This window comes from Centroberyx gerrardi, chromosome 24 (assembly GCF_048128805.1).
Source record: "Centroberyx gerrardi isolate f3 chromosome 24, fCenGer3.hap1.cur.20231027, whole genome shotgun sequence".
Lineage (NCBI taxonomy): Eukaryota > Metazoa > Chordata > Actinopteri > Beryciformes > Berycidae > Centroberyx > Centroberyx gerrardi.
In genome coordinates, this window is record NC_136020.1 from 19161034 (window position 1) to 19186736 (window position 25703).

At 42.7% G+C, this 25703-nt stretch overlaps 2 protein-coding genes across 2 annotated transcripts in view; one reads left to right on the forward strand and one right to left on the reverse strand.

Annotated features, from left to right (window-relative positions):
- Positions 1–695: 695 nt before the first annotated feature.
- nopchap1 (NOP protein chaperone 1) lies at positions 696–3953 on the reverse strand. The gene is made up of 4 exons (XM_071910098.2): positions 3841–3953; positions 3606–3680; positions 2645–2778; positions 696–1866 (listed from the first exon to the last, which is right to left on the reverse strand). The coding sequence occupies exons 1-4, from the start codon at positions 3899–3901 to the stop codon at positions 1675–1677; spliced, it is 462 nt and encodes a 153-aa protein (XP_071766199.2). The 5' UTR covers positions 3902–3953; the 3' UTR covers positions 696–1674.
- A 2323-nt stretch (positions 3954–6276) lies between these two features.
- Positions 6277–25703, forward strand: part of slc41a2b (solute carrier family 41 member 2b) — a 30873-nt gene continuing 11446 nt past the window's right edge. The window contains exons 1-10 of the mRNA XM_071910097.2: positions 6277–6401; positions 7675–8351; positions 9141–9248; positions 12218–12289; positions 14330–14474; positions 14834–14980; positions 18062–18209; positions 18873–18952; positions 24478–24609; positions 25210–25358. Of these exons, the coding sequence (XP_071766198.1) occupies positions 7812–8351; positions 9141–9248; positions 12218–12289; positions 14330–14474; positions 14834–14980; positions 18062–18209; positions 18873–18952; positions 24478–24609; positions 25210–25358 (1521 nt within the window). The 5' untranslated portion in view covers positions 6277–6401; positions 7675–7811. The remainder of the gene's footprint in view (positions 6402–7674; positions 8352–9140; positions 9249–12217; positions 12290–14329; positions 14475–14833; positions 14981–18061; positions 18210–18872; positions 18953–24477; positions 24610–25209; positions 25359–25703) is intronic.

The window sequence follows — 25703 nt, forward strand, 5'->3', positions numbered from 1 at the left end:
TCTGTGTGCAGATGAGGAAACTAACTTTTTCTCACCAGCCAGCCAGACCTTTCAAAATGACAGTTAGTAGAGGAGACAAACTTATAACCGCAGCCAATATTTACCAGCTTTTGTCTGGTGGCTGGTGTTAATTTCCCACGCTTCCTGCAAGTAACCAAACGTCAGTAATGTTTCTTCACAGTGAATATTGCAGCTACTGAACACCCGAGCCAATAAGCTGAACTGTCTTCACACAAAGACACAAACAGAAAGTGTCACATTCTGTTTTGAAGAAGCTGGATCAGCGGCTGCCAACATGGATTGTTTTGGACATTAATATGAAGAGTGTTATGGGAAACTGATGCTGTGGAACTGGTTCTGATATCTGGTCTGCATAACAAACAGCTGTCGAGTATTTCTTGTGAACCAATCATCAGTCTATCGCTGTCATGTTACATAAGACTGACTGATATTGTGCATCTGCCCCTGCTGTATGGAGGGACAGTCACCAAAGATCTCACAAACTCTTAAGAGAAAAAGAAGTTGGCATCATATTTGCCAGCAAATTCAGATTTCTAGCAAAACTGGCATCTGTAGCTCACATAAACCAAGCTTTCCATTTGTGCTTCTGCTCTTTAAAACCTGCATGCAGCAGCGTACAGGCAGAGTCTTTATTATCATTGCCACAGACTTAATAATAATACTTATTTTTGAGAAACGCATCCTAGTCTGGAATTGCATATTTTCCCTCATGAAACAACACATATTCTGTGGCCTAAAAGGAAATAATGAGGTGTATTCTCAATTAGAGCTGGGCGATAATTCAATATTATCGTTTATTATCGTCTTTCAGTGGAATCACTTGGTGATTTTGGTATAGCGTGAGACACAATTCTGTCTGTCTAAACTGATGATAACAAGCACATTTTATTTCAAAACTCTGACAAAATGAGGTATGGTAGGAAAATCGTGAAAATTTCTGTTTTGTTTCGACATCACACCTAGCATTACCATTCTGCTCAATGGGATGAACATTAATTTGATTATATTTAACATGTGATTTTGCATACGTGAGCTATATTGTGATATATATCGACATAAAAAAAAATCCTTATGATTATCATGACACTGATTTCAACCATATCACCATATCATAGTGAAAGAGCCGTCCAAAACACGGGTCAGCCTTCAGCCACATTACGTGATTCCACCATAAAACTGTGCATCATACAGCCGAAATTCTTTCAACATAAAAACTGGGGCATCAAATTTCTGCTTTAACACTCTGCTGTATACAATTAAAAAGGTCAGAGGGCAAACTAATGACCGGCACACTGAAACACACCTTACAGACTGATGAGGCGTTCACTGTATCCGTTCTGGCTCCGAAAAAACAAAAGGCACTTCTGCAGCCGTGACCTCAACAAGTACAAAATAGTTGTTTTTGTTGTTCCCATGGGGATTAGGAAAGCCTGCGTCTCTCCATTCACTGGTTACCTTCGTGTCCGTAACACATGGCAGGGTTCAGTCCATGATGAAGGTGTATAATCCCTTCACCTTCTTTTTCCCTCAAATAAGAAAGTAGGTTTGTCCTTGGTGAGAGTTTTACCCGCATCACTTGGCAGGGCGAAGAAGTCCAACACACATCCATCTTTAAAAAAAAAAAAAAAGGACCCAAAAAGTCTGTGACTCCTCCTAATCCCCCTGCTGGTCCAGGACCTGGATGCTGGCTTTCTTCTTCTGCTTCTTGTCTTTGTCTCCAGGCAGTTTGAGGTTCTCCTCGGTGACCTCGCTCTCCTCCTCCTCCGAGTCTGACTCCGAGTCCGAGTCCGACGTCTCGTCTTCCGAGTCGCTGTCTGACCCGCTGAGCTCCACCAGGGCGACGTCCTGCAGACAAATTAATCATTAATTGATCCCTGGATACTCTTACAGTGTGTTGGATATCAAGTTATGATGTTCAGTGCATTTTATTCATGTATTTTGTGATGAAGTGTTGTAGTTTACTTTTTTTACTTTCCACTCAACCTGCTTTATCTTCTTCAGTTAGTGATTTCCTACATTTCCCAGAATGCCTTTTGACAACCCCCAGAGAACGGCCCTGAACCTGAACTATGAGAGAAATAGAGCTCAACAGTGACCGCCCGCTTTTGAACGGCTCCGGTTCCAGGAAGTGAATTTCCCATTCATTCCTCCATTGACGTTTCAGAAAATCCTTATATAAAGAGTTTTAAGCCTGGAACCAAGCCAACCAACTACGAGATGAATCGTGACCATAAAACATTTGATTCGGAGCAAAAAAAATAATAATTGGAAAACGGGAAAAAAACAAAAAAACAAAAAAAACTTTGCCTTTTTTTTTCTGTTTTCCAATTTTTTTTGCTCCAAATGGTCACGATTCATCTCGTAGTTGGTTGGCTTAGTTCCAGGCTTAAAACTCTTTATATAAGGATTTTCTGAAATTCACTTCCTGGAACCGGAGCCGTTCAAAAGTGGGCGGTCGCTGTTGAGCTCTGTAGCGATAGCGATGGCGGAGCGGGAGTTTTTCCTGGCAAGAAAATGTTGAAGATTTTGAGCTAATTTTTCCAGTTCATACAGTTTGTCTTTGCAGGGCGGTTGAATGAATCACAGACTTCACATTCCCCACCACAGCAGGATAGAGACTCACCATCTCTATGACCCTCTCCGCCTCCTCCACGCTCTCGATGTCGAAGTGTCCGGCGGGAGATTGGTCCATCTGCTGCTTCAGCTTGTCGTTGGCCTCGGCCATCTGGGGCAGGAAGCTCTGCAGCCGCTCCAGCACTGAACACAGCAGAGGACAGACAGACAGACAGTGATGGTGTGCTGTAATGACACAGCTCACAACAGAGCAGAAAATAAATAAAAGCTTTATCAGCATGAAGACAGCGATGGAACAGCCCTGCCTCACACAAAAAAACACACTAATATTTTGATAGGGGCTTGTAGTTTGTCTCTAGTCTCTCAATAGTGATTTTACAGTAGCCTTATTGTACTTTATGGTATTTTTTAAATCTCAAATAGTACAATACAACAGCATTTTCTGTGGTGCAATCGTTTGACCTATAGCAACTGCATGAAATATTAAAGTTTTGCTGTGACATTAGTATAGTATCCCTCTGAAATTAATAATAAGAACTTTATTTATATAACACTTTTCAAAACAAAGTTACAAAGAGCTTTACAAAGAGCTTCACAAAGGATAAGTGTAATAAATAAAAGTACAATAGAAGATAAGAGAATAGAATACATTAAACTATTAAAAGCTTCATTCACATCGAGTAAAAGTAAAACAAGAGGAGCAATTTGAATAACAGGGACTCTACATAATTCAGGTAAAAGCAAGCCTAAAAAAAGTGTGCTTTTAAAAACGAGTTAAAGGAAGACACCTAGTTGAATATACAATGACTGTAATTACTGTACTGTAAATAACTAGACACCAAAACAAGACATACATGGGATGGGATAAAGCTTGAGAAAAACGGCAAAAGCTGCAAGAAAATGTAAATTACATCACCTAATAAATACAGACATTGGACAGAAAACAGAACTTATGAGCAAGAAAACATGGAGTAACGTTACAGTTACAGGGACATTAAGTTAGGTCTCACCGCTGCTTCTCGGGACTCTCTCCGTCTGTAAAGACCTGCTGGTTTTTGGCTTGAGGAGAAGCTTGTCGTGGAGACCTGAAATTAAAACCAACAAGCTTATTAAACCTCAGTAAACCCAGATGGAAATTCATTTCACCCATTTCATACATACATGACATATTCGCAAGCTAAATACAGCGAGTTTAATCTACATTTCACTTCCAAAAACGTTAACAACAAAGAAAAATATCCAAACCTCCTCCGCTGCCACATGACAGCAGGTCTTGTGAGCTCGTTTTCTTGCTGTTTAGATCCATTTCTGAGGTGATAGGATCATGGATTATTAGTTTTGAATCGACATGTGTTGCTGGTGAGAGCAACATCCGGGTGGGAGGTAAGAAAATAAATATTTCAACGACATTTTTATACAGCGCCCTCTGCTGTTTGGGAGTAGCTCACAAGATGAGGCTCGGCATTATAAAGTTGGGTGAGGCCTGGATGTTTATGGTTGGTTATCAATGATTGAGCCAACGGTTATTATGAATGTGTGAGTCATACCAACTGATTATAAACTCAGTGTGGGATAATATCGAAGCAATCTAAAAACACAAAAAGCATCAAAACAACCTTCTAAAACGGTTAAAGGCTTCACTCTGAATTAATCGGCTAAATGTAATATGTAGTGTGACTGGACTTTGTGATGGTATTTCAAACAACATTTGGGCAACTGCCAAAGTGGACAAGGTGTACTCTGCGCCTGCGCACTACAATCAAAATATCTGTGTGGCACTTTTTGTTCTGACCAGAAAGCGTTCAAGTGAAGCGAGAGGTTTCACTCCTGCTTATTTCTGAGGGTCTCTCACGTTTGGCCTAATATCTTTTTTTTTGTCTGTTGGAGGCTTATTTGATTTAGTCAGCATGATGTTTGAGGTCTTAGTAAGCTATTGATAGCATCTTCAAGACTATGAGTCTTTATATTAATAAAAACATATTTTGTTTAGCAGCAGCTCTTGTTTCGTGCCTGCATGGTAATGGTTAAAGGGTAATGAATATTCATGAAGGCTCTTACATAAAGTAGCTGCTTTATGAATTAGCTAACTGTCCTACTAGCTGAATACTATTTAGTATTGTGATGTTTGACAAATATGATCCTATAAACTAGTATGAAGTACTGTGTTTTCGGAGCGTGGCAGGAACAAATTGTAGTCCAGAGTCTCTGTCTCAGTCCATTGGTGTTAATGGAAAAGTTGCGAGATCTGTTGCAGATATCTTCCATTATAAATATTCAAGGTTTATTTGGGCTATTTTACATTCAAAATGAAAGTATTGTTATACAACATACAGGTTTAAAAATGTAGGTTTTTTTCTGTTGTTAAGCCCGCTGCTGGAATGGCGCGAGGGGTTGTAGACCCATCCACTAGGATGCAACGGGCCTTGGAGAGGGCAGGACCAGGGGTCAGCAAGACACAGATGAAAAAATATGTGTGGAAAGAAAAGAGAAGGGAAAGGAGACAGAGAGAGGCAGCTAGGCGAGTTCAGGGAGTCACATGCGACAAGCAGTGTCAAAAACAGTTCATGAACTGTATGTAACCTAGGAACCTCATGATATAAGCCACTATAGAGGTTTTGTGACATGTATGTAAACTTAATACGCTGAAGGGCCTGTGAATTATATATATACAGCTGGGGACATGTATGTATTATTAAAGTGTCTGTGAGTTGTATGCTGCTGTGCTCTGTACACAAGTGACATGTGTAATAATATTAAGCTTTGTATTATGCCTTTTGCTTCGCTTGCAGAAACTGAAATGTTCGGGAAAAGAATTAAGATATGTACCGCCTGGGATTAAGCACCATAAGGCAGAGAATAACAAAGTTTACTATAACTTAAGAACAAGTGACAAAAGAAATAATAAGAAATGAAGAACCGCCTATGACTGTAGTCATGTGGCTGATGTATGATAATAAATTGTGTTTAGAGGAGAGGGGAAACACCCCACAGACGTATGCTATATATATCCAGCCTGTTGCTGCTGCTGCTAGAATTTAGTGTGCTTCTTCTCTTGCAGATAGACAGAGACCACTTCCTTTTTTTTTCAGACAGCTGAACCCTCTGAAAGGGATTGTTGTGTAGTGAACTTAGCTTTAATAAAAACTCAGAAAGACAACGCCAAGACTGCACCGTTCTTTTATTTTTATTTTTCCTTTTCTCTGAGCATGGGACCACAAAAGGTGACACTTTTTCCGCCAGGGTACTTTAAACTTGGTTGACTATAATAGAGTCTAGATACAAGGATAGGTCATAATCTAGCAAAGTAAAACTACTAGCCCTCTCTCTTGGGGGAACTCAGGGAATATCCCTTTTCCAGCTTCTAGGCCTATGGGAGCTAAGGATGGGTTATAGTGCTCTGAAGGGGAAGGGACTATACCCATACCAAACCAAGGGCCTTAGGGACGAATGAGACGAATACAGGGTTTGTAAGTGGGGCCTAGGCATAGCAAGCCTCCAGCAGTGAATTAGTCTTTCAGGACACCCTAGGGGGAAGAAAAAAACTGCACTGTCACTATGGTAACAGCTGTGGTTATCCTGTCTCTGCCTGAGGGTAAACTGCTGGAGGAGAGCGCATTCGTAAGGGTTAACGCCCTCTTTTGCAGACCGGAAGATTAGCGATTTTTTTCAACCACTGGGTGATTCATCTTCTAGAACATAGACAATCTTTGGTGGCACTTTTTGCTCTGACGAGCTGGCTGTCTGCCTGGCTGTCAGGGAAGCTCCGCATCCTTATCCTGGATGGAATATCTCAGTTAGGACGAAAGGTAAGTTAAGGAAGAGAAAAAACGCCTAAAAGTCACGAATAGATCGAGTAACGTTAATTTGAATTTTTAGCCACTGACGTTAGCCAAACTGTTTCCTCTTCCACGCACAAAACATAGGAGAGATGAGATTCCCACTGTTTTGATTTCCCCACCGCTAAAGCTAGCTCAGACTGTTAGCTAAATTGTACCCTGTTACCGTTAGCGCTAGAGTTGTGAAAATAACTATGTAATGTTTGTCAGGTTAGCTAGGTATCAGCAAACATTAGCTTGTTCTGTCGTAACGTCTAAACGAATAACGCGTTAATCACTACGTTGAGACAGAAATGCTATAAACCGACGTTGACAGACACATAATTTAAAGGCCTAAATAGTGATTTAGTGATAAATAAAATTGTGGGTAAACTGACCCATGACTGCCAGCCTGTTATCAACATAATGCAAACAACAACCCGTATAAACAAAAAATATATTTTCAGAAAAGCATAAACTAATTTCTGTTTTCCCCCTATCCTCGTGACTAGTTTGATGTTACTCACTATGATGCATACTAGATTTCTGTCAGTCTGTAAAGGAACTGAACTCACTAAAGTTGAGGCTGATTTACCCTCCACTATATCTCTAAATTATATTCAGTCACTGCTGTAACATGAGCTATCCTGCTTTGGTTGTAGCTTTTAATAATTTGATTTAGTAATTTGCTTCAGACAATTGTGATATACTACAGTCGTTTCTGCATCTTCCTAATGGCCAGAGAAATTCATTTATGCTGATAATACGGTGAAATATGGACAAGGGATGTATAATTTGGTGTGTTTATGGGCTGTGGTAGCCTCAGAAAGGGGGAAAACCACACATAAACATTATTTACCTATGTTGCTAATATGATTTTGGATTGTCCAGTGTTGAATTGTGATCACAAATAAGCCTTTCCCAGAGGAACAGGAAACCAAAGACTTTCTCAATGATGCTTTCAAGATCCAAGGTCCTGTAGCTGTTATAATGACAGCGAATGGGAGATGATCAACTTTAAGGAAACAATGACAGTTTTGGGAATGATTTTTCTTTGAATAGCTTTAAACAGTTGGTTTATGTTTAAACATTGTATGACATTTGGATCTTGATGATTAGAGCCTTGGTTCTCTGGTTGCTGTTCACAAGGATTGACTCAGCTGTCTAAGCTGAACAGAATATCAGTTTGCATGCTTTAGGATGGATTTCCCTCCTCTCCCTCCTTCTCTGTCCTATGTCATCTTCTCTCATTTCATCTCTTCAGGCTGAAAAGACCCTGCAGCTAATTTACAACATGGATGGTGTTGTTGAGCCGGCGTAACCAGTTTCATTGAGCCCCCTGTTGACACTGCCCCTAGACTGGATGACAGGAGATGAGACACGGCAGCCTCCGAACGCACCATGAACATCCAGACTCTGGGGGGCGCTATAGGGGAGTCCCTGGGCTCTAGCCTGACGGTGCGCATGAGCGGAGCGGGTGGAGGGTGGAGCGGTCTCTCCCTGAAGCCTGCTCCCTCCGGACGGATCACCTCTCTGTTCCAGACCATGGTCCCCACCGGATACACCAAGCTGCAGGAGGAGCGGCTGGCCATGGTGGACCTGGGAGCCAAGCCGGAGGCCGGGCCGCACCAGAACGGCTACCGGGCCGAAACGTCTCACGCCGAGGGCCGGCGGCACCTGGACCGGGCCGCTCGGTCCTCTGTGACCTTGTCCGACTGCGGCGACGGGCGCTACTCCGAGACGGAGCCCATGCTGCCAGAGGGGAGGCTCTCCGGGGAGGAGGCGGACGAGGAGGAGGAGGATGAAGAGGAAGGACAGGGGTCCGCTGCCCGGAATATGCCCAAGGAGTCGCCGCTGGCCATGGCGCTGCAGATCCTGCTGCCTTTCCTGCTGGCTGGGTTTGGCACGGTGTCGGCTGGCATGGTGTTGGATATAGTTCAGGTAAGCCGACCTCTGCAGTTAAAGCCACAACATGCAACTTTTATCCCTTGAAGCAGGAAGTGTATTGCTTGTCCCGCCCTCCTCCCTCTCAGTTGGTCAAGATGACTGACGAGTCGCCTCAAGACTTGTCAGTCATCTTGATGAACTGTTTACCTTGAAACAACATCCAGCCTGGAGCTGAGGGAACCGACATCCGTAAAGCACTACAGCTGTTGAAGAAGCAGATGGTGAACACAGCCAATCTGCAACAAAAATAAGAAACAGCGCTGATGTTCTTGTCTGTCACACGTTTAATTAAGCTGTTTTTTCAGGGTTTTTTTGGCCATTGTTGTTGCTATGGCTTCCCTGCGCTGCGGCCACTAGCGTCTTCTTGATAGCCACAGCCAGTTCTTCACTTGTCACACATGCAGCTAATGGTATATGCCCCAAAATGTCCCGAACATCACTGAAAAGCCAATTTATAAATCCCATTCCCATCTCAATATCCTATTTATTGTTATTTTAATGTGAAAATACATACATACTGAGGCTCTCCAACCCATATTGGGTTAGTGACAGGGTTTCAGACGAGGATGGATAACCAGTCTGACATTGTTGATTTAAGCTAAACATTCAGATAGCCTCATGCAAATTGAGCTGTTGAGCGGCGCTGCGTTGGAATCCCCCTTATCTATACGTTACCACAGCATTTTAGCTTGAATGTAAAATGAGGCTACGTGAAAAGGGGGATGATTGTAAGGTCAGACGTGTTAAGACTTGTTTGTCTTGTTTTCCTCGTGTCCTGCGCAGCACTGGGAGGCTTTCAGGTACATCACAGAGATCTTCATCCTGGTTCCTGCCCTGCTGGGCCTGAAGGGAAACCTGGAGATGACACTGGCCTCGAGGCTGTCCACAGCGGTGAGAGAAACACACACACACACACACACACACACACACACACACACAGAGATACACACAGACACATACAGGGAGACCTAGTGTTAGAGAGACTGTCCTTAAACCTTCAGCCAGACGACCCGGGTTCTAGCTCTGTGTCAGCAAGCTGCTGAAGTGTCACGGAGCAAGTGAATCCCTACCAGCTCCATGGGTGCTGATGTGTAGCTGACCTCTGACCTCCCTGGACGGGGCAAGCATAAAGAGAATTTCCCTACAGGGATTGATAAAGCATCAAAGCTTCACATTATACACATGTAAGCACAAACAACCCTCCCTGAACAGTCAGAATGACACACTGACATGGTTAGGAGACTCTGGCTTTCCACAGAAGTGAGAAAATACACACACACACACACAAAACCACACACAGCCCTCTCTCCGAAAACAGCCAGAATGACACACTGACCCGTTTATTAAGGCTGTTTGTGAACGTCCTGCTCCAGTTAGCCTTTCCAGTCTGCCTCACCACCCTGAAACAGACCGTGACGTGTCCTTGTAGCTGTGTGCTGCTGTGGATGGCACACAAGACGTATGAGGTCACTGTGTGTGTGTGTGTGTGTGTGTGTGTGTGTAATTGTGTAATCATGTCATACTTTCTGTGGTGGTGTCTTGTCTCCATAGACTAAGCCTTTGTTGCTCTGTTCAGTTGTTGGTTATCTGTCAGGTCATCTGTGTCCGTGACATAACCCTCCCAGCCTGTCATTACAGCTCTTACTTCTTCTTCTTTGTCAGGTGAAATGGAGAGGGAAACGGGACCGTAAAGCCTCCGGGGGACGGCTAACCCCATTTGCCCATTTGCCCCCATTTGTCTATGCAGCTGTGTCTGCTTTCACAGTCTCCTACCTGTTCAAAGTTAAAATTGTTTTGGCGAAAAGTTTGGCACGTCTGGTACCGAGACAATCTTGAACGGCTTTTGATGTAATAGCTCGGGGGATCGGGAATTAGTGGAGGAATTTGCTGATTTAGCAGATGGGAGGTGGGGTGGTGGGGGTGGGGTGTTCCTGTGGAGGAGGCGGGAGGCCAGGCTGAACAGTCAGATGGCAAATTTATCGCTCCACTTCAATCTGCTGAGAGCAAACGGGGGTTAAAAGGGAGCAGGGCCGGGGAGAGAGCTGGAATTTATTTGCCGTTTGGTGGAATGTCTGCCTGCTGGTGGAAGCTTTCACCCAAAACGCCTTTACAGTGCCATGAGCGCCTACATTTCCAGCATTTGGTGATCCTAGTGGGAATTGAACACCTCATTATGGCAGTGGTAGTTCTGCTGATTAGTTGATTAATTGATTAGTCTATCGTTTTAGTCATTTATCAAGTAAAAATACCAAACATTTGCTGGTTACAGCTTCACAAATGCTAAGATTTGCTTGGTTTTCTCTGTTTCATATCATATTAAATTGAATACTTTGGGGTTTTCTTGGCTGCTGGTCAGACTAAGTAAGCAATTTTAAGAATCACTTTGGGCTCTGGTAACGTTATGGCCATTTGTCATTATTTTTGGACGTTTTATAGACTCGATTATTAATTGATTAATCCAAAAATAAAGAAATAATCCCTAGTTCATTTAATTGATAATGAAAATAATCGTTAGTTGCAGCCCTAGTGCCATGCTCAGTCCAAGGAGCAAAAACGCTTTTACCTAAAGAATCAAGATGAGAAAGTGCATCCTAGTGTGAGACTTTTCTCACTGTATCTGCCTCTCGGCGGTCGAGGCAGAAGAGGCTGATGAAGTGACGGAGCAGAATTCCCTCTTTGTTTGGTTTCTGGCCTTTCCTCTTCGCCCCCGGCTCCCTGCAGACAGGCTCCACATTCACAGTATTGTGTCAACATGGACAGCGCGGCTCAGTGTGGGCTAATATTTCTCACTGTTCTCCAGTGGAAACAACTTCCCCCGCAGGAGCCGTGCCCCTTCTCTCGGCTTTGTTTTCCAGTTTGCCTTCGTACTGTTGTTGTTGTTCTGCCGAGGCTAAGCTGTGAATTAGCTGGTGATTTATTTATAAAACCTCCCTCCTGCTGCAGCTTCTCCCCCCAGGCTGTTGCTGCGAAATAAAAAAATGTGTTCTTAGTCAACTTGCCTTGTTAAATAAGATAAATAAATTTCAGTAAAAACAAGTAATGATACACACAACGATATGAAAACAGCACAGCAGTACAAATAGATGATTTTTCACTATTTGACACTGCATGCTGTGTTAGTGTTAGGAAGTAATGGAATTTTACAAATGGCTCACTTTACAGGAGTATACCAGAATGTATTTTACATATTCATTGCATCAGATGGAGGTTTTCAGCTGTAGTGGAAACCAGACAGGAATATATTGTTGCTTTCACAGAAAAGCCATGTAACTGCAGTATTGGAGATTTTCTTTTCTTACATGAATTGAAAGTTTTCACACTCATTTGTGTGTCGATTGAGTTCATTTGATGACTGTTGGGAGCTTGAAACGTGTTAAAACCCAATCATCAGTTAGAAAAAAATATATTATTTTCTTCAGTTTTGCCTCAGATTAATAAAGTTCATTTTATTGTTTTCCTGAATAAACAAATCTTTGCAGATAGCTATATTCTGCACAGTAATATCATATGTCCAGATAGGGAAAATCAGGGAATTTGCAGGGATTTTACAAATAGGCCACTTAACAGGAATATACTGGGATGTATTTTACATCTTGTTCCACACATTCATTTCATTAGCTGGTGGTTTTCAGCTGTTTTCCCTCACAACAAACCCAGCTGTAGTGGAAACCAGCCTGTTTACCATTTGAGGAATTTTATGAGCTGAATAACAACATTAACAAACCGGGAAGGGATAGAATATTAAGTTCATGGAAACGCTCCGATTTTAATTAGGGAAAAGTCATGGAATTTTACATCAGGGCCACGATGTGAACCCTGGTGAACGCTTCTTACTGACTCTGTCCTGTCTCCCCATACAGGTGAACGTGGGCAAGATGGATTCTCCCATAGAGAAGTGGAATCTCATCATAGGAAACCTGGCACTGAAGCAGGTAAACTCAGATATCTGTTGTTTGATTACATATTTACTGTATTGATCTATCTATCTATCTATCTATGGGAAGCCCTTAACATGAACTGATTCTAGTCTGACATTTTGATCAGATTCCACACAAGTATTCATGATTAAGTTTCCTTTTTTCGGTCTAAATGCTGTTTCAGAGGCTTTTCCACCCTGCAAAGAATACAATTCTGCAGGGAACGGCTGAATGCTTCTATTCTTTTTTTAATATTTGACATGAAAATTGTCAAATTTAAAGATACTGAATACCGGCACTAAATCTCAGCTATCAGCAGCTTCTGTCCAGAAACGTTGGCGTTGGTGTCGGTGTTGAGAAAGCCGTATCGGTGGAGGCCTAGTGGCCGCTCAGCGAGGCCGTCGCATCGATCTGTATCTGATCTGTATCTGCGTGACGCAGCGTGGAGCGCTGCCCGGGACAGGCTGAGCTAATCATCTACCCCGGGGCAGATAACTGCTTCCTGACAGACAGAGTGTTGTGAAGAACGGGCGGCAAAACCAGTCAGCACAAACTAAGTGTGCAGGCGGCCTGTTACGCAACGTCACAACACACCTGTACTGTACCTGGATCAGTTCACCTCTGACACCAACAACACTGTTCATCTCTCCTGCCTCCTGACTCTCATCTCTTTCTGTCTTTCTTTCTGTCTTTCTTTCTTTCTTTCTGTCTTTCTTTGTTTCTTTCTTTCTGTCTTTCTTTCTTTCTTTCTGTCTTTCTTTCTTTCTTTCTGTCTTTCTTTCTTTCTTTCTTTCTTTCGTCCTTTCTTTCGTTCTTTTGTCCTTTCTTTTATTCTTTCTGTCTTTCTTTCTGTCTTTCTTTCTTTCTTTCGTCCTTTCTTTCGTTCTTTTGTCCTTTCTTTTATTCTTTCTGTCTTTCTTTCTGTCTTTCTTTCTTTCTTTCTTTCTTTCTGTCTTTCTTTCGTCCTTTCTTTCTTTCTTTCTTTCTTTCTTTCTGTCTTTCTTTCTTTCTTTGTTTCTTTCTTTCGTCCTTTCTTTCGTTCTTTTGTCCTTTCTTTTATTCTTTCTTTCTTTCTTTCTTTCTTTCTGTCTTTCTTTCTTTCTTTCTTTCTTTCTGTCTTTCTTTCGTCCTTTCGTTCTTTTGTCCTTTCTTTCATTCTTTCTGTCATCCTTTCTTTCTTTCATCCTGTCTTTCATCCTTTCTTGCATTCTTTCTTACTTTCCTCCTTTCTTACTTTCCTCCTTTCTTTCATCCTTTCTTTCGTCCTTTCTTTCATCCTTTCTTTCTTTGTTTCTTTGTTTCTTTCATCCTTTCTTTCGTTCTTTCGTCCTTTCTTGCATTCTTTCTTGTATCTGTTCTTTTGTCCTTTTGTCCTTTATTTTATTCTTTCTTTTGTTCTTTCTTTCATCCTTTTGTCCTTTCTTGCTTTCTTTCTTACTTTCCTCCTTTCTTACTTTCCTCCTTTCTTTCATCCTTTCTTTTGTCCTTTCTTTCTGTCATCCTTTCTTTCTTTCTTTCTTTGTTTCTTTCGTCCTTTCTTTCGTTCTTTTGTCCTTTCTTTCATTCTTTCTGTCATCCTTTCTTTCTTTCGTCCTGTTTTTCGTCCTTTCTTGCATTCTTTCTTGTATCTGTTCTTTCGTCCTTTTGTCCTTTTTATTTTGTTCTTTCTTTTGTTATTTTTTTCGTTCTTTCGTGCGTTCTTTCTTTTGTTCTTTCTTTCGTCCTTTCTTTCATCTTTTCTTTTGGCCTTCTTTCTTTTGTCCTTTTGTCCTTTCTTGCTTTCTTTCTTACTTTCCTCCTTTCTTTCATCCTTTCTTTTGTCCTTTCTTTCTGTCATCCTTTCTTTCTTTCTTTGGTTCTCTCTTTCATCCTTTCATACATCCTTTCCTTTGTTCTTTCTTTCTTCCTGTTTTTCTCTTTTTTCTTTCTTTCGTTCTCTTTCGTCCTTTCTTGCATCCTTTCCTTCGTCCTTTCTTTCTGTCATCCTATCTTTCTTTCTTTCTTTCTTTCTTTCTGTCTTTCTTTCTTTCTTTCTTTCTCTCTCTCTCCCTCCAGGTTCAGGCTACTGTAGTGGGCTTCCTTGCGGCCGTGGCAGCTGTGGTTCTTGGTTGGATCCCAGAGGGAAAGTTCCAGATGAGCCACGCTGTGCTGCTCTGCTCCAGCAGCGTGGCCACGGCCTTCATAGCCTCCCTGCTGCAAGGTAGCAACACACTCACACACACACACACACACACACACACACACACACACACACACATTGCCAAAGAGTATCACAGTCCAAAATAAACTGTGAATACTGTCCCTGTAGAGAAACCTGTTTACTTTCGTCCCCTCGCCAGACAATCGCTGTAACTAATCTCCCTGACTCACATACTTGCTTAACTGAAATAAAAATAAGTAGTTATGATTACAAAAACACTTAGCTCTTGCTGAAGGACTGTGTTTATGATAATTCGATGATGACATGCTTGCATAATATGTGTGGTGTGTGTAAGTCGCCGTGAATGCGACGCTTCAGCATTACTTAAGCACTCCACCCTCCTGTCCTGTCCTGTCCAGGTATCATCATGGTGGGGGTGATTGTGGGTTCGAAGAAGACGGGCATCAACCCAGACAACGTTGCCACGCCCATCGCCGCCAGTTTTGGTGACCTCATCACCTTGGCCATCCTGGCTTGGATCAGCCAGGGCCTCTACAACTGCCTGGGTAGGAGAATCACCTACGGTCACAGGGAAACAATTTAACATCAGTAAACCATCACCACATTCATTCTGAGACATTAGTTTAATTGCCGTAAACAAACAAATCCATCACAGAGACATTGGCAGGCTCTACTCTGCATTTTACATTGTGTGTCATCAGATTTTGGCTTTACAGCACAAAGCGAGATTTTTTACAGCATGAAACTGGAAGTGGGTCCTGTTGTAGCAGCACAAACGGAGCTCAAGTTTCACTAGTTGTTTTTACAATGTTTATCCTGTTCAGTAAAGCAAAAGAAAATCAAGCGCACCCTGAGGAGGGAGAAGTGTATACATCCTCTTTGCAGCAGGAACCAGGAAGGTTTATGTGAGATGTTGTCTTCATTTTGGGAAACACTAGCACTAACAATACCACCAGCATGAGATAAAGGCTACCAATTCTCTCGACCATGGTCTCTTTGTTTACAGTAATTTTTAAAAAGGTGTCATAATTAATTCGACAATGGTATATTGATGTTTAAAGATGCTACATGTAGCACCTTGAAAAGTGTTTTGTTACAGTCCTGCAAAACATGTAGAAAATAATAAATGCCAAAAAATATTTGAAAAAGATCTGTAAATTGGGTCCCAATTCCATCAGTTAGAAATGGTTGTAAAGTGAACCCTAGATTTTTGCTTTTTGGGGTTCTTTGTAGGTGAAGGTGTCCGGTAAGACACTTCCCTGTCTCGGCCACTAGAGGTCACTCCTGCCACACTCTGTCCCAGGCAGCGCTGCCCTCCGACTGCAGAACAGACCGTCTCTTTTACTCCCACCACACATTCCACATGTTTAATTCATGTCACACCCAGACCAATATTGCGCCACCTTGCATTACTTAATACAGCGCGCACTGGAAGCTGTTTTCCTCTGGAAAGTGTAGCAAATTAACTAACCCGGTCAGGTCTGATTGTATGAAATAGACATTCATCACTAGCACAAACAAAAAAAAAAACTCTGAAAGGAACAGTTTAGCAGGCTGAGCTAAATTTAATAAAGCACTTTTCAGATTCCATATTTCCATCTCAGGGCAGTGCAGCGAGGCCGTCTGGCTGTGTCACTCTCAGGACAGTGGCTCTGTTGTTCTCCAGCCCAGCCATGCCGGCGGTTTTCTGCTAAATTGGAACTAATGGCCAGTTTACTCACAGCTAAACGGAATTCAAATCACGTGATTATCTACGATAGAAACGGTCCTATTTTGAAGCAAACCGGTGGAGGCGAGATGAGAGACTGGCTAGACAAAGTAGCCACTGGAGCCGAGTCAGGTCTGCTCAGGTTTATTTATAGAGTGCTTTTAACAAACAGGATTGTTACAAAGTGCTTTACAGAGAGGATACAACAATGGATAAAAGCAAGGATAATGAGAGCATGAGATAGAGCAAGTGCAGCACGAACACCAAGAAATGGGGCCACAGTTTGTGTGTGTGTGTGTGTGTGTGTGTGGATATGAGAGCGCTGGGCAATTCCAGGGCAGTCCACAGGAGAAGTGAACGAATGAGGTAGACAAATGGAAAGGACTGGCTGGTAAGGTGGGAGTCAAGTAGGATGTAGGCTGTGCTGAATATATTGGTCTTGGGTCTGGAGTTCAGTACTGAGACTCCAGCTGCATTTACACCTACGTAAAATTCTCAATCCAGTAACTCAAGAAATCTCAAGAAACACATGTAAACATCATAACTCGGTTAGAATAACCAGGAGAAGCTCATACTCCGATTATGGGAAACCCGGTTAAGATGCCTGGTTTGCTCCCAGATTAAACGGGTTACTGCTGCATGGAAACATCTTATTCCTTTCACTTTTAGTTTTTGCAAACTCGCACAGGGTTATGGGTACATTTCTACCATCAAAAAACCATGCAATACTTATAATTATATAAATATTTAATAATAATAATATCATTTCTTTCACATGTACTGGCAGTGGCAGCTGGCAGGCTCACTTTTTTCACATTTGTTTTCCTGGCAGGCCGCTCTATCTGTGGTATGTATTCTGCCATAGCCGGGCAGAAATATTGATTGGTTTGTTCACTGGTTTATTCATGGCAACAGCGATCCTCCATCGCCGGGTGTCAAAGGATCATGTACACAGTTTAACCCGTATAAGACAACCAATAGTCGGCTTACTCTGTGCATGTAAACTCAGCGAGCGTCTGATTCCCCGACGATGTCTCTAAGCTCGTTTCATAAGAAGGTGGGCCGCTGTGGGAGAAGGCTCTGTCTGTCCTCCAGCTGTTTTCTAGCCGAGCACGACGACATATCTGCCTCGGCTTTATACTGCAGGACTGCAGGCCCGCTACAGCCCATTACAGCCAGCCGGCTGAACAGTAGCCCCTTTCTGTACTCTACCTACGAGGCCATCTGATAATAAATCTGGGACTGTTTCCTAATGACAGTTATTTAGTGTGTGGGACAGGATCCTGCTGGAAACATCTGGTGGTGTGTGTGTGTGTGTGTGTGTGTGTGTGTATGGGTGGGTGGGTGGAGGGGGGGATACCTAGCTAGTACCAAGCAGGTGCTTTACCCTAATTACTCTTCCAAAATAGGTGCATTGTGCTATATTGTAGTTTTAGAGTGAAAAGAGGTTGTGTAGAGGGAGAGAGAAAGTGAGGGGATTGTGTGTGTGAGAGAGAGAGAGAGAGAGAGCAAGAGAGAGAGAATGTGTGTGTGTCAGAGAGAGTACAATCTCCTCTTTTCATATAATAATAAACAGGTGGCAAGCAAGAGGGAACGGGGTTTGATTCCCAGTCCTTTCTGTATGGAGTCTGCATGTTCTGCCTATTTTTATGTGAGTTTCCTCCCACATTCAATAGACATGCAAGTCAGGTGGACTGGAGACTAAATTATAGGTGTGAGTGATTGTTTGCCCTGTGATGGACTGGCGACCTGTCCGAGGTGTCTCCCCGCCTCTTCCCCCAGTGCCAGTAGCCCCCCCCCCTCCCCCGTGACCACGGACAGGAATAAGCAGGTTAAGAAAACAAACAAATGAATGTTTGACCGGTGTCTCGTCTCTCTCTCTCTCTCTCTCTCTCTCTCTCTCTCTCTCTGTCTCCAGATTCCTACCCGTATGTGTCGTCGCTGGTGTGCGCCTTCTTCCTGTCTCTGACTCCGCTGTGGATGGTCATCTCCTCCAAGCATCCCGCCAGCCGCACCCTGCTGTACTCCGGATGGGAGCCAGTCATCACTGCCATGGTCATCAGCAGGTGTGTGTATATATGTGTGTGTGTGTGTGTGTGTGTGAGTGTTTAGTCTTCAAAGGGAAAGAACAGCTACTCTGCGTCTGCGACTCACAGTGTCTGGTTTGCTTGATGACTCATCCACTAAACAAATTGCAGCACCCGAGCACATACACCCTCGGGTACCCTTGAGCCTGGCAGCCTTACAAATACAGCCACTAGGCAGAGAATAATTGTCTCGCTCTCTCTCGCTCGCTCTCTCTCTCTAGTGCTCGCTCTTCAACGCTCAGTGCAGGTGATATCACATTTCTCTGGCATTTATAGAGGAGCACACAAATATTGGCCCTGGACACTATGAGCTGAAAACAATTCAAATATCTTTCCATTTCTCTCTCTTTCTTTCCCTCTCTCTCTCTCTCTTACTCCCTGTCTCTTTATTGTTTGCTCTTCAACACTCAGTGCAGCCGGTGCCGCATTTTCACTGACATTTATAGAGAAGCTCACAAATATTGGCTCTGGACACCACTGAGATGAAGTCAATTCAATAAACTCTCACTCTCTATCTCTTGTCTTTCTGTCTCTCTCTCGCTCTCTCAGTATGTGTCTCTGTCAGTGCCTCTCTCTGTCTCATACACACACAAACAAATATAATAATATCAGTTTATGATCTGTTCATTCTGTCTTCTGCAGCATCGGAGGGCTCATCCTGGACAAAACGGTGTCCGACCCAAACCTGGCTGGAATCGTAGTGTACACCCCGGTTATCAACGGTGAGTCACAGTATACGCACGGCTAGCTCCATCCTGAACGCCTTCAAGATTTCGCTGTTATTCATTTTGCATTTACTTGCATCTCGAGTGCAAACACAGACAACAAGCGGCTGGCCGAATACGGGTTCTAATGTAATAGCTTCTTAAATCCTTGGGGATTTAGAAAAGAGATAAACGCAAAAAAAAGTCACTCAATCTCAGACACAGACTGCTCAAGTCCTGAGTCCCGTATCGAGTCCCGTATCGACCCTTCCGTGCAAGTGCAGCACAAGTGAAGACGGACCAGTGCTGGAATTTGAAAATCTGGTCGCCTGCTGGCTGAGACCAAGTTGATTTTGGGACACAGCGCTTGGCCGTCCCACCTCCAGTCCTGTTTCTCGGTCTGGTTGATCCCCACACCAGCTGGGGAAGTGTGGGTGGGGGAAGACAATGAGTAATGCGCTTTTCAGATGGCGAGCGGGACGGCGCACGCAGACCCGCGAGTCCTCTCCGCTACGCTCCCCGCTTTCCGCGTAAACAGACGGAACGTGAAGCGCTACACGCGTGGTTACCATAGAAACGGCCAGCAGCGTGCAGTTGGTGCTCGTCTCACCCAGACTGCTCCTTTTTCTGCCTGATACCTCCAAAATGCACAGTAAATTTAAGTGTGCATGTCTAACTGCTGAGTATAAACAATGTTATGCATGTTACTTTTTTAGTTTTTTCCCGTACATTTGTGTTGTATTCTTACTGTTCACTTGTTTCGATAAAGCAGTTAATTAAATGTCATGCCATCGCATTTAAACAAAAAGGTCTTCTATATATAATCCATAAAAAAAAAAAAAAAGATCTATAAATTTAGACATAGCTGCTACAGTCGTTTCAGTTCGCTAATGGTCTCTCTTAGATATCTGGACAGCTATATTGATGACAGTGGAAAATAGTAATATTTTGGATGGAAAGACGCAGCATGTCTACACAACATGGCTGCATTGCATTCTGGTCTATTAACCCTCGCTCTTTGATTCTGAGGGACTGACACCAAAACCTGATGATTTTTGGTGTTTGTTTTAGATAGCTGAAAATGAAACTCCATTCTAGGCATCACATCATGTACATTTTGGCAGTTATCTGCAGGGATAATAATAATAATAATAATAATGATACACCACCAAACAACAAAATTGGGCCACAAATGTAAGGTACATCGCCAACAGCTGTTTTTTAAACAGTTAAAGTGTTTTTTGGGTGGATTTTTCCTTTAACCCCTAACGGCTCAGTGGAGCTGCTCAGTTGCCAACAGTAGAAGACTGTGGTTATATTAATTCATTGTGTAACTGATGTTTTAATTAATGTATTTATGAGAAGATGTTGTATTAAGCAGCACTTTTACCATAATTGCAATCACATCTGAGCAACTCGGGTGTCATGGAAAATTCCCACTTTCCCAGTTTGTTGGGTCGCTCATGTGCACTCAGCTTGTAATTATGATATTTCCAACAGCACTTAAGGCAGGATAACTACCATTAAAATGTTACACTGCAAAGAAAGCAGAAACCATGCCGTATTGCTGTTTGCCTTTATTACCCTCTCGGTTTTGTAATTAATGCAATTTGTGACCCTTGGAGCTGACATAGAAACCAAATATGTAAACAGAAGATAGATGGCAGGCCATAGAGTCAATATATTTCATACTTTTCAGCTCCCAGGTGTGAATGTGTGTGAGCGTGAAGCAGGGTGTCGCTAAAAAAAGAGCAAGTGTGCTCAGTCAACATTCCCTGGATGAATAAAGGTTACCAAAAAAAAAAAAAGACTCTTAAAATGTCATCAGTATAATTGGGCAAAATAATGAGACAGGTTTGCGGGTTGTGCAGCGGCCAGACGGAAACCTGTCCGTCTGTCTCCACCTCATAAAACTGCTCTTCTTCCATTTCCTCTCACCGCCCGTCTCCCATCGCTAACGGGCTCGGCCACGGTTGCCAGGGCTCTGGCACCTCGACAACAACAGATAAGCTTTTAATTAAACGGCATTAATGAGAGACATTTAACGAGATGGAAGATGATTCTGTCTCTAATTGGTTTTCCGCCGAGACGTATCCCAGGCACAAAACAGCTGGGGAATTGCGCGTGTGTGTCTGTTTGTGCGTACGAGTTGTATTGCGTTGTGTGTGTGCGGTGTCGGGAGAACTCAGGTCTCAGCATACCTTTTCAACTGTCTCTGATTTACAACATATTATTCATGGATCAGGAGACAGTGAGGCGGGCTTTGGTGCATTTTAGCTGTTTAAAATGCACCGTACCTCCTATTGTAACAAGAGTAAGAATACACTCTTGCACAACAAAGAGGCTGGTGAGAGGGCAGAGGGAGCTGTGGGAGGATGCTGTTGGGATGGTTTGATTAGAAAGGAGTGGAGAAGGAGATGTATAGAGCACAAGAAGAAAAGAAATAAACAGGTTAAGTGTACAATGGAGGGAGAAAACCATTTCAACAGAAGTAACCTAAATTTAAGGCCCTTAAAAAGTATTAAAATATCTTAAATACAGTTATAAGGAATCTCATTTCTCACCATGCAATGATAGGTTTTTTGTCCACTCTTAAGTTAATATAGAACAGGGTTTATATGATACAATGAGCAGAATATGTTTTATTCTGCTTCATATCTGTATCTTTGTAACCGTATCTGCTTTACTAAACACAATTGAACTTCCCTTACCAATTAATTTCCTGTAATTTTCCTTCTTTTTTCTTATCCTGGCCATGTATAGTTCCAGAACTTCCATTTGCTATGGAAATAGGCTGCTTTTTCCAGCTTCCTTTCTTTATTTTGGCATTTGGGTCTTAATTTAATTCCAGGTAGCATTCGTAAGGTTTTGAAAAGTCTTAAATTTGGCGTCCTGAAACCTGCAGATACCCTGCTATGTTATGCACCATGTTGCTCTGCTGTTTTCCACCATGCATCTGATGTCAGATGTCTTGAATCTTTGCTCGTCTTTTTCACATTTTTGACATTTATTTGTCTTTTTCCTTCTTTTGATTGTTTTGAGGTTGTGTGTATTTTACATCTCACCTGCACAAATAAGCAATTTCTCTCTTCTGTCCGTGTTTTTATTATTTTTTTCCCCATTGTATGTCACCACTGTTTGTTTTATCCTTTCACTTCTTTGTTTTAGCACTGTACAAATAAGCAAAACTAAATAAAAGCTTGAGGAGAGGAGGGAAGACGAGATGAGAGCGGGCAGGCGGGCAGACAGTTTGTCTGTCTCCCCCCTCTGGGCAGAGCGGCCCAGCTGAGAGGAGCGGGGACCCCCTGCTGCTCCAGCGTAGCCTCGCTGCACCCCGAACCTCCTCATCCTCCTCATCCTCGCCCCGCCTGTCAGACCCAGTGACCTGGATAAGCAAAGACCCCCCCAAACCTCTGTCACCCCACCTCTACCCCCTGCTGGGGTGTAAGGACATCACCGACCCCCCTCCAGCCTTCACCCTTCACCCAAGCCCCCAAAAAGACAGAGGAGGGGAGATCGGCATAGTCAAAAATATTATAAAATAAGATGAACTTTATTAATCCCTGAGAGGAAGGCGGGTCATTGCATCAGCAGCAAAGAATAGGATATTGATAAATGAAAATCAAGAGTTTCTAATGACCAAAAGTAATTCTCGCTATGATGGCTGATGATAGATTTACAGATGCTTGCACTTTACAGATTTCCAAATTTAAAGTCCATTTCAACAGCATATACACAGAATGTACAAAATATTAGCGACACCTTCCTGATACTAAGTTTTGCACAATCCACTTCTCCGTTGTCTCATCCTTCTGTAACTCGTCAGCTTCTCTTTATCTCCATCTCCTCCTTTGTGATCGGTATTGATTTAATATGGGAAATCAATAAGGGATAATGGCTTTGACCTGGATTCACCTCATCAGTGGACTTCATAATTTGGACAAGAAGCACCAGGGAAGATGCTGCAAGAGGGGAGAGGAAGGGGAAAGACGGGGGGGGGGGGGGGGGGGGGGGAGTGTGAATGTACGTTGTGAAGTTATGTCTGTCTAGAAGCCCTGGGACGGCTGGTACTGCTCCAATAAAATGTCACCAGGGAGACAAAGGGCCACAATAGATTGAATTAAGTGGACATTGCCCGGAGGTTGTTGTGGGGTCTAATTTAATATACTCACCACAACAACAAGCATGGCTGGGAGGGGAGAACACAGAGACACCCCCCCCACACCCCTCTCTCTCCCCCTCTCCCTCTCTTTCTTCACATATGGTATACATGACCGCTTCAGTGACTCAGCTGACCACGTTATACACATGTTGGATTTGTTTACCCGCCGAACCGCAAGCATTTGAATGATGCATGTTTTTTGATTCTGAAGGAAGAATTAAACCTGAGAGATCAAATTGAGATTGCAGAATAAACAGAATATTGCAAATGTGATTTAAACTGCTTCATAGCATCACAAGTTTTTCTTGTCAGAACTTGTTAGAACTTTAAAATTGTTTGCAGAAAAGTGATTTTGTGGAAAAAAAAGAATTTGATGTCAGTGTGCAGGATTTACTGAGTTTGAGTGTGATGAAAGGTTTTCACCAATATTGTACTTGATTCATGGACCAAAGATTACCTGCAGCTCTAAAACACCTTGTTCAGAAATCTATTTTGGATGCAACTGTCTCTTGAGAAATTAATTGCAGCCTCTGCAATTTCTAAATTGCAGAGTCCATATTGAAGTCCATATTGCGAATTCGATTTTTCTTTTTTTTCGATTAATTGTTCGAGCTCTAGGAAGAATCCTATTCATCCTATCCAACGTTCCTTAGTTCTACCCTGCACGGTTTTTGACACTAATAGAGGCACAAACTCTGAGCAAAGCCTTTTCCTCCTCTCGTGAGCTGCTTTGTGCCCAACTGTCTGGAGGTTTGGTGTTTATGCGCGAGCTATCCTGCGCTGGCTAGATGCCAGCTAGTCACCAGACTGCGGGTACGATGATGAAAGACAGAGGAAGTTTGTCTGTGTGTTATTTGCCTAAGGGAAAGTGAGTGATAGCTGCTGTTACTGAATGCAAAATGGCCCCGCTTTTTCCCGGTACAGATGGCGTGCCACATTCTCATGAAGAGTGTTCCTCTGCTTGATGTTAATTAAAATCTAACATGAAGGGGGAACAGAAAAATATCTTTCTCATACTCTCTCTCTCTCTCTCACCCCCCTCTCTCTCTCTCCCTCTCTCTCTCTCTCACTTGTTTGTCCCCCAATGTTTATTCATTGCTTCTCAAGCTGTTTCCATTCATCACTGGTGTCTCATGCTTTGTCCCAACGAGAAAAAAGCACTGCACCAAAAAAAGCGATTAAAATGACTGTAGCACAGAGCGGTGTCAACCTTCAGAGCTCCTGTGCTGTGAGATCTGAAAATTCTGGAAAAAAGTTTGGAAAAATGCTCAAAAAGTTGCTCTTTTCTCTAGTGTTGTCATTGACTTTACCCTTACCCTCTTATGAGTCTGTGTTGCCACCATAGACCGTGAGCCCTGTTTTCCTTGTCTGTCATCTCCAGGTATCGGGGGGAATCTGGTGGCTATTCAGTCCAGCAGGATCTCCACTCATCTGCATTTCCACAGCGCTCCTGGGGAGGTTCCTGAGGAGGCCAAGGGGTGCTACTACCCCTGCCGCACCTTCTGCGGTACAGGTAACTACCGATAATGCCCTTTTATTAAAATCAGATATCAGCCAGTCAGTGTCGTCCATCTTCAATATATTGGAAAAGCAGTACTTTGTTGTAGTTGTATGCAATCAATTATTTTGAGTATGTTTACATTTCTAAATGGTGGATGTCTCCTTTTGCAGTGAAACTCTTCATTTCTACTGGTGATGCTTTGCATTCACTTTTAAAGTTGCACTGAAATTCATTCTATCATACCATACACCCATTTGACAATTTATGGCAAAAAAAATACAAAAAGTTATATTTTTATATCAAAATCTCACTACTTTTACTTTCTGGAAAATATTTAGCGGTGACCTCATTGTGTACCAGGAGGAGACATAAAAATTCCAACCAATAAAACCATTGAATTTTTGAAAAATCCTGCCCCTCCCATCTAATAGTACAGCCTTCCCTAACTGATATCCCATGGATTTACACTTTTGAATGGTCCCTCCCCGCATTATGTCCCGCCCCAACATCCTGTTTCAACAGGAAATGCATCACATAAGCAAGTGCTCTCTTAAAATGCGGTTTCATCGTGACTTTAATGTCCCTTCCTCCATCCTCCACATGTTTTCTCAGGAGCCAATCACCGTTCTGCTCAGGTGCTTCTCCTATTGGTGGTCCCAGGTCACCTGATCTTCCTCTACACCATCCACCTGATGAAGAGCGGCCACACCACCCTGACTCCCATCTTCATGGCCGTCTACCTGGCCGCTGCTCTGCTTCAGGTGAGCACATGAAGACTTTCATTCCAACACGCCTTAAGATGTGTGAAGAGTTAAATTATAAAATGCTCTATATCCATTTTGGAACGGATAAACTACCTGACGTTCACTGCTCATTATTCCAAAAACAGAAATGTTATTGAAGCTTATGGTACTGTTTTTTTTATAAAGATGAATTAAATGATATTCTAGTCGGTTCTATTTCCAAGCAGTTTCACTCCAAAATGAGCTACTATTTAAAAAATAATGATAATAATAAAATGACCCCTGCTCTCACAAAATGATCGCTGTCCTGAAATCAAAACACATTATTTCTAAAGTTCTGAATTATTTTAAGACTTTTACTTA

Coding starts and splice junctions, on each gene's coding strand:
- nopchap1 (XM_071910098.2), bottom strand. CDS start 3,901: ATGGATCTAAACAGCAAGAAAACGAGCTCACAAGACCTGCTGTCATGT. Junction 3,681..3,840: donor GTCATGTGGCAGCGGAGGAG/GTTTGGATATTT, acceptor TTTTAATTTCAG/GTCTCCACGACAAGCTTCTC. Junction 2,779..3,605: donor GAGAGTCCCGAGAAGCAGCG/GTGAGACCTAAC, acceptor TGCTGTGTTCAG/TGCTGGAGCGGCTGCAGAGC.